The sequence below is a fragment of the Pygoscelis adeliae genome, unplaced genomic scaffold (assembly GCF_000699105.1).
Source record: "Pygoscelis adeliae isolate BGI_AS28 unplaced genomic scaffold, ASM69910v1 Scaffold434, whole genome shotgun sequence".
NCBI classification, from domain to species: Eukaryota; Metazoa; Chordata; class Aves; order Sphenisciformes; family Spheniscidae; genus Pygoscelis; species Pygoscelis adeliae.
This window is the reverse complement of record NW_008824660.1, coordinates 170,805-179,321: the sequence shown is the minus strand read 5'-3', so window position 1 is coordinate 179,321 and position 8,517 is coordinate 170,805. Positions and strand designations below refer to the sequence as shown.

Here is an 8,517-nt window from a genome sequence, read left to right as displayed (position 1 = left end):
GGGACGCGGTGAAGAGCGTGGTGGGGATTAAAATGCCTACGGGGGAGCCGGGGCGTTGGGGAGAGGCGGGATTCCTCGGGAGCATCGTGATGCCGGGCTTGGGCGGTCATGGATCTGGATGGGTGTCCATGGCTCCAAATGGGCATCTACGGCTCTGGATGGGTGTCCATGGATCCCGATCAGCATCCACGGCTCCAGATCGGCATCTGCAGCTCCGGACGGGCATCCACAGCTCCAGACGGGAGTCCATGGATCCGGATGGGTATCCATGGATCCAAACGGCCATCCACGGATCTGAACGGCCATCCACGGCTCAAGATGGGCCTCCGCAGCTCTGGATGGGCATCCACGGATCCGGACGGGTGGCCCACGGCTCCGGATGGGCATCCACGGATCCGAACGGGCATCCACGGCTCCGGATGGATGCCAGGCGTGAACCTGCCTTCCAGAAAGACCAAGACCTGACGTCTTCTCCCATCAAGAGGAAAGCGCTTGGCAGGGCTTCACCGCTCATCCCACTGATGCCGGAGAAGGAGGAGGGACAAGAAGCGGAGACAAGTTTCTCCGGCAAACACTCCCTACGGATAAGACACATCCGGGCGCGGCTACTGGGGAGCGGAGGCGGCTGCATGGAGCCCCCCAGTTTCTGTCTCATCCTATTTAATCAGGATAAAAGCGCTCATGGAAAGAAAACCCAAAATCGGGAGAAACCTGCAGAGCGCGGGTGTCGGGTGGGAAGAGAGGAGAAAAGCTGCAGACTAAGCCAGGATCAGGAGGGATTAAGTATCAGTTCCTGAAAAAAGCCGCGTGATACGGCGGCGTCTTGGCCGAGCACATCCCTGCTCCGATTTTGGGTGGGAAGAGGAGCTGCTGTGGCTCAGCCGTGAGCATCGGCTGATCTGAAACCCACTTCTTCTCCGGCGTTGCTCCTTCGGGGAAGATGGTCGCGCTCTTCTCCGTCCATCCTCCGACGTGCCACGACCCGGCGGTTCTCCCAGGGGAGCTTTATCGGCGCAGGCTTTGCCATCGTTCTTGGTACAAGCCGAGTATCGCCACAACGAACCGAGGCAAGACCTTGGAGCAGGACGGGTGAATCCTGCCACTCGAATCATCCCATCAACCGCGACCGTGGCTGAAAGCATCCGCTGGTGAACGGATGCTTTGGGAGACCCCTTCAACCAAGAAGACGAAGCCAACGGAGACCATGAGTGGCAAAGCCACGATGGTCCCAGGGGGATCACCTGGTGGCATCGGTGATTTCGGAGATCCATCGAGCCTGGCTGACCCAGTCAAAGGATGAACCTTCTTCACCGTTGAAGAGGGCTGTTGGGTTACAGTTGGCGTTGCGTGGTTCAACATCTCTACCGGCGTCTCCCCGGGGAGCAAGAGCACCGAAAAGAAGCCCCATCCCGTCTCCAACCCCGACGCCGTTTCACGCTGGCCGGGTAAATCTCATCCGCAGGGCTAAAAATCACCGGGATTAAAGAGAAAGGGTAATTTCCGTGATGTCATTTCCAGACGTTTTTAGAGCAGGATGGTTAAACCGGTGCCGCTCCCGCCGGCGTGTCGGCAGCCACGTGTATGTATTTTGTTGTTCCCTAAATCCTCAACTTTTAGTCCCACCCAAATTTACCCGGAATAGCGAAACACCGACATACGGTTCACTATCATCACAATTTCCACATTATTGGTTAAAATTCCATGGTTATAGAAAAAAGTGCATTTTCCGTAGCAAGCCACTTTATTGATTTTATTATTTAAAAATAAAAGTATCAAAGCTATACAATTGTTCTCTTTTTTGGGGGGGGGAAGAAGCTGGTGGTTACAAGGCTGCAAAATCCCGAAGCATGCAGAGAGAACAGAAAAATAAACAGATTTTATATGAAGTATTTGTGGCAGATCAAGGTTAAGCGGAAAAAACAAATCTAAATAAAAGCGGTTATGGAAACTGTCCGTAGTTAGAGTCATCCCGATTTTCCAAGTCTGGTGCATTCAGGAAAAAACTAGATCTAAAATTACAAGTGTGCTAAAAACATGCAGTTACACATTCCAATAAAATCGCGATCCCACGTAATTCCCCCTGCGTCTCCTGGGAAAATAACAAACTTATTTGGGGAAAAGATTACAATAAATGCTAAAAGCAACTTGAGTTTAAAAAAAAACCACCCCAAAAACAACTTTTCAATAGAATATTGATTATAAATATCATTTTTTTGATATAAAAGGGAATCTCTATTCGGTTTTAGGGCAGCTGAGCTCCTGGATTTGGCAGTGGATGGTTTTTTTAAGTGGAAAATACTCATTTTAACTAATTCTGCTCTTGGAGATCAGAGTGGTGGCTTCATCCGCCCTACGGACCCTGCGAATCCCCCCAGAATTGGGCACGCCGGCGGCTGCGGCGCTACCGGATTTTTTTGCTACCGGAGGAACGACCGGGTCAAGCCGTTATTCTCCAAATCCCATTAAATACACCAACATTTGCCTAATTTGACCCAAAAGCCGCTTGACGGGGTGTTGGATGCTGCACCCAAGGAGGGGATGCTCAACCCGGAGCCGGCGCAGCCACTCCACCGCTGCAAAGAGACATCGCTGCCGGCAAACCGGGACCCCGCGGCGTAACCGCGAGATGCTGTACGGCACTTGGGAGTCTTTCCGGTGAGACCTGTCCTCGAGCAAAGCGATGGGGAAGCGTTTCTAGGGTAAAACTAAAGGGATTTGGGTTTTTCTCTGCACCGTTACCGGCACAGAGGTGCTGCCCGCGGGCAGGGCTGCCTGCGGCGGGGTAAAGCCACGTGACGACGCCGCCCACCTGCCGACGATGGTCTGAGTTTCTTCTAAGTCAAGATTAACCGGCACGGCCACAGTTCCTGCCTGTACCTGCCGGACCCGCGCCCTGGCACCTTGCCGTGGGCTAACGCGGCTAAACCGAGCCTAACAGATCTCCGTCCTCTCCTGCCAAGCGAAAAAGGCGGCGATGAGCTGGGGGAAGACTCGCGGTAGGGCAACGAGGGACTCTAAGTCCTTCCTATCGTACACCGCAGCAGAGAAACCGAGCCTGGGAACGGGGCAAAAAGGAGGAAATTATTTCCAAAGGCTTGACAAAATAAATGGTTGGGTTAAGCCAACCCGTCTCTCTCTCTCTCTCTCTCTCAGGAAAATGGGAAAAGGGATTAAAACTCACTAAAATAAGCCAGCGCCTGGAGGACGTGGGGTGTATCTCGGTGGCTGGGACCGAGCTTCACCAGCGCCCACGCCGCAGCTACAGGTACCTGCAGGTTGAACCCAGGTACCTGTGATTTAAAACTTGAGATTAAAGCCAGGTGCCTGCGAATTAAACCCAGGCAACTCTGAATTAAACCTGTGTGCCTTTGAATTAAACCCAGGTACCTGCGATTTAAACCTGGGCGCCTGCGAATTAAACCCATGTAACTTTGAATTAAATCCAGGTACCTGCGGATTAAACCCGGGTACCCACGGATTAAGCCCAGGTGACTCTGAATTAAACTCAGGTACCCACAGATTAAGCCCAGGTGACTCCAAATTAAACCCGGGTACCTTTGAATTAAACCCGGGTGCCGCAGATTCTGGGTACCTTTGAATTAAACTCAGGTACCTGCGAGTAAAACCCGGGTACCTGCGATTTAAACCCAGGAAGCTCCGAATTAAACCCAGGTACTTTTAAATTAAAAACAAGTACCTGTGATTGAAACAATTAAAAACAAGTACCTGTGACTTAAACTCGGGTATTTCCGAATTAAACCCGGGGGTACCCAGGAATTAAAACCCGAGGGATCTTCAACTCCGAGACGCCCCCAAGTCCTAGGCCCCTGTTAACCCCGTTAACCGCTCTCCTCCTCAGGACGGAACCCGTAACTCGTTAGCAGAAGCACTTCAAAGATTTGCCCAAAGCAGCTCCGCAACCCCAGAAACGGGTTTTCCAGCATTGCTGCGCCGGCTCTAACCCCGACTTCCAGTCCTTAGCACAACGTAACCGCGCTGCTGGAGCCTTGAGCGAGCTGCCGAGCTCCTTCCTTTACCCAACTGCATAAGACGCGCAGATAAATGCAGTTTTCCTTCGGGGAATTTCAGAAGAAAAGCAAAATTAGCGACCGCGAACTAACCGAGGCTCAGGTTTAATCGCTGAAGTTTTAATCGCTACTATTCGTTGTTGCAGCTGCGTTGTTTCTCCCCCCCGACCGGCCTTTCGGGGGTCCTGGGAAGCATCTCCCAAATTACTGGGGAGAGAAAATAACCCCGCTCAGCCGGACGGTGAGGATGAACAGGCAGAATGTGTCCGGTTTGCCGTTAAGTAACCCCAAATTTGGTGCCTACCAAAACCAGGCCAGGTTTTAAGTTGCCCGAGCACCAACCGCGGTCCAGCCCAAGCGCCGACGCTCGAAGCCGGGAGAAGCATCCGAACTGCTCGGAGAGCTCGTTCCCGGCCGTTCGCAAGCAAAAAATCCAACCGAGATGCTTCCAGGATGGAGTTTGGAGTAATTTGCATCCACTAATTGCTAATTACAACAAGTTAAACCGGAATAACCCTCTCGATTGGCACCTCCGGTTTCTCGGAGCTCAAGGCAAAGGCTCAGTCCCATCTCCTACGCTACAAAACCGGTATTATTATTTTTTCTTCTCCCTTTGAAGCCTCCTATGTGCAGAGTTTCCGCAGGTTTTCGGCAAAACACGCCCGATTTCATAAAGCAACATGTTTAATTGCCAGCTACACGGAGGGACGGAGACGTCGCATGGACTCAAGCGGGTGAAATAAAAATAATTCAGCTTTTAAAAGCTCTGGATAGCAAAAAGGCAAGAGGCAGCTCATGGGAGCCGCGGCTGAGCAGCAAAGCCGCACTTTCAAGAGAATAAAATGGAGCTGCAGTTAATCGCAATTAATTCTGGCCTATAATTTCATCGCGTCCGCGTGTGCTTATACGGGTTTAGCATTAACTGCCTCCTTTTTTCACAATAAACCCCAGCAAACGCAAAAATCAAGGTTAAAAAAAAAAAAAAATCCACGTTACCAACGTTCGCCACCGATTTGAAAATCACAAAGATCTACTGCACAAAGTCATTCCACCGTACGGCAGCTCAGTGGGCAAATAAAAGCCTCGTTAATAGGAAAGAAGACCGTTAAGATGCCAGATCTTATCAAAAATTGCAGGGCGAATTTTGAAGCTTACCCGCAAATTTTAACTCTAATTCTCTGCTTAAGCCAGCGCAGGCGTCACCACGATTAACCTCCCGGAAAAAATAAATCTATGAGTGTTTTACAACAGCAAAACGCACCGCCCGGTCCTGCTCAGGGTCGTTAGATTAACGTCATCGTAAACGCACCGTGTCAAAAGTATGCCTTAAAACATCTTAAAAGGTCTTTTGAAAGGTCTTAAAAGGTCTTAAAGGGTCCTAAAAGGTCTTTAAGCATCTTAAAAGGTCTTAAAACACCTTAAGGGGTCCTAAAAGGTCTTTTAAAAAGTCTTAAAAAGTCTTAAAAAGTCTTAAAATACAACTTGAAAGTGATTCAATGGTAACGGGAATGGAGATGATCGACGGGACACTGGGCAAATCCCTGCGGTCAAAGCTTTTCCACGTCTATTTTATCACAAAGGGAGGAAAAAAAAACGGTTTAGGAGAGCAAAAACCCATCGGCATTGGAAATTCATCGAATAAAAGAGACTAATTCTCTTAATGAACCTCCTACCCAAAGCGCTGTGGGTCAGGTCCGTTCCCCGAAGGGGGGATCTCCGGCGTAGACCGAGGCTATCTGTGCCGGAGCCGCGTTGGGCTAAGCCTTTTCCAAGCACCGGAGCGGGAGCCCAAGCCGGATAACGTCGGTCTACGTCAGTCAAATGAATCCCAAATACTCAACAGCCGGGATGGCAAATACCGGAGAGACGTCGGATTTGGGGAAAAGCAGCCAAAAAGAGGACAAAAGCATTTAAAAGTTCAACCGCAAGAGCAACCCGCGCTTCTCCGCATCCACCCAGCCACTGTTTGGGGAGGAACACTCAAAAAAGAGCATTTTCCGCTCCATCGGAAGCTGGTTTTGCCAGAGAGGAGATCCTGGAGATCCTGGATTAAAACCTTTCTAGGTTTTAATTGGCGCCGCTCGTCGGAACGAGAAGGGGGTTGGCACCGGCGCATCCCGAAAATTCCCACCTTACACCTCGCATCCCCGCCGCCGCGCTCCAGAGGGATCCCCCGAGATCGTCCCTCTAAATCACCACCCGAAACACAACCCGGTCGAGGATCCTGCCATCCGCTCTCCGTCATCGGCTTTGGAAGGGGGGGGAAAAAAAGAGAATTTTAAAGGCAACGCCATTTCGGCACGTTTGGGATTTGTAGCGGATGGGTTTAGCGGGTGCGTTTTTTTCCGACGGGTTCCATTCGGGAATGGGACGCTGGGGTCGAGGCTCTGGATTTGGGATGAGTTGGCGTCGGCCAAGGCGAACGCTACACGCTAAGGAGGGTAGGATAAACCCGAGTTTATTTTGGTTGACGCCATCGTGAGCTTGGCAGAAATAAAGGTAAATTGGATACAACCTCGTTTAAGAGCCTAAATACGGCAGGTTTGGCTTTCCCCCATCCAGCAAGGGGAGAATTTAGCACCAAATAATTCGATTTCCTGATCGCCGAGAGTCGCCCTGAAACGCTCCATCAAAACTTTCAACTTCCTTTAAGGGAGAAGAAGAAAAAAAAGCCCGATTCTATTAAAAATACATTGAAGTAGGTAAATCTGTTAAAAGATACCAGAGTCCGGACTTATCCCAGACAGACACATCCCTAAAAAGCGGAGGATCGCCGGGAAGCGCTGCCAGCACCGGCCCAAAGACGAGTCCGATCAATCCTGCTTAATTTTGGGGGGTTTATTCTATTTTTGGGGGGATTTCTGCTCCCTTTTGCAGTGCTGTTTGCCCTACGCACCCAGCCCAGCTACAAAAATAAATCTGGATTATTTTCTGCCACGTGCGTCTCCCGATTTCCCAACCCCTTGGGGATGCGTTAAGTCTCACCGTTGACTTAAGTGCTTGAGATAAGTCCAGCTTAACCTCCGGAGTCCAAGCTGAGATAGCAGCTAGGAGGAAAAAACAGCTTTAAATGGCGGCACAAGCTTTGCTCCCCTAAAACCAAGGAGGGAACGCTAGCAAGGGAAGCGTAATAATTAAGAAGAACGTGAACAGCCTCATTTCAGCCCGAACGACGGTGGCACGAGGGAGAAGCAGAGAGTTACGCAGAGCAGACGCCGCTCCGGCGATTTAAAATCCTGAATTTAATTTAAAATCCTTTTTTCTCGAGACCTGCCTGTAAAAATAAAAAGGCTTTTACACGTAAAACCCCGTTTCCTCTGTCTTTCTCCATCCTCTGCGGCGCGAGCGGTGCTGGCGAGAACGCTTTATACCTCTCCTTTGAGGGAAAAACGCGGCGTTTTTCTAAAAATACAAATCTAGATCATTAACCAGACAAAGAGCTACCTTGGCGCACGCCGGTTTTTTTGGCTCCCGCGCTCGTGTCCAAGCTCAGCAAGGAAAAGCTCGTGAAAAAATCATCGTGTCAGGCTTAAGAACTGCCAGAGACAACATCGCTACTGCCAAGCTGGCCGTGTTGAGCCCAGAGACGAGCAACGGGCGGCTGCGGATATTGGGGTTTTTCATTATAAAGACAATTAAAAAAAAAAAAAAAAAAAAAAAAATTTAAAATTAAAAGACCGAGTCAGGAATGAAAACATATTTATTTATACAGAAACCAGGTCTAGGACTGAGTCGTTAAATAAGCTGCATCTAACCTGTTTCTGAATCTTCGCTGTCGGAGGAGCTGGACTCGCTGGTGCTCTCGGACTCTGAGGAGGAGAACCCCTTCATTTTAGAGGAACCAGCAATTACGTCCACTTTCTCCGCTGCAAGAAGACAACAGTACGACATCGTTAAAGGCTGATTAAGAACCCCGAGTCCTGCCTGGTGCTGCCTGCTCCTCCCAAACCTGCCTGCTCCTCCCCTGCCGACACCAGCAGCCACCCCGGGGGCTGCCCGAGACCCGCCGCGGCCAGACGTCCCCGCGGACGGGCTGAGCCAAGCTTTAATCCTGCGCCTCTGCTTATTGCTAGCGCCGATTTGAACCAGCTGGGGCGTAGCGGGGTCTCGGAGGTCTTTGGGGTGACCATTTTTTACGGGGTGGAGCGTGACGGGGGTGTCCCCTCGCGTCGCCACCCAAAGCGGGATGGGGACGTTACCGATGGACGCCGGCCGGGATTTAAGCCCGTCCCGGCAGACGTCCGGCTCCACGACGCGCGCCTGCTTGGCTCGAGCGAGGTCTTTCTTCGTCCTCCTAAACCCCTCCGGGGTAGAAAGGTCTGGCTTTACCCAGCCGCTGTAGGCTGGCCTAAGACCAGGGGGGGTCTTCTCCTCCCCCCTGCTTGTGCCCAGCCGGAAGCCGGCGCTTCACCCGGCGTGGCTGCGTGATTCGGGGCTGAAAACTCACTTTTTTCTTGGTTTGTTTTTTTTTTTTTTTTTTTTTTGTGCT

At 50.9% G+C, this 8,517-nt stretch overlaps 1 protein-coding gene across 5 annotated transcripts in view; it reads right to left on the bottom strand.

The window, feature by feature from the left end:
• BRD4 (bromodomain containing 4) overlaps window positions 1–8,517 on the bottom strand; it is a 52,810-nt gene that overhangs the window by 5,722 nt on the left and 38,571 nt on the right. For 3 of the 5 annotated variants that reach the window (XM_009322787.1, XM_009322788.1, XM_009322789.1), the window contains one exon: window positions 7,784–7,894. In XM_009322787.1, coding sequence (XP_009321062.1) covers window positions 7,784–7,894 — 111 coding nt within the window. Of the gene's footprint in view, window positions 1–7,711; window positions 7,895–8,517 lie in introns of those variants that run through there. The other 2 variants (XM_009322790.1, XM_009322791.1) reach the window with 1 other exon arrangement.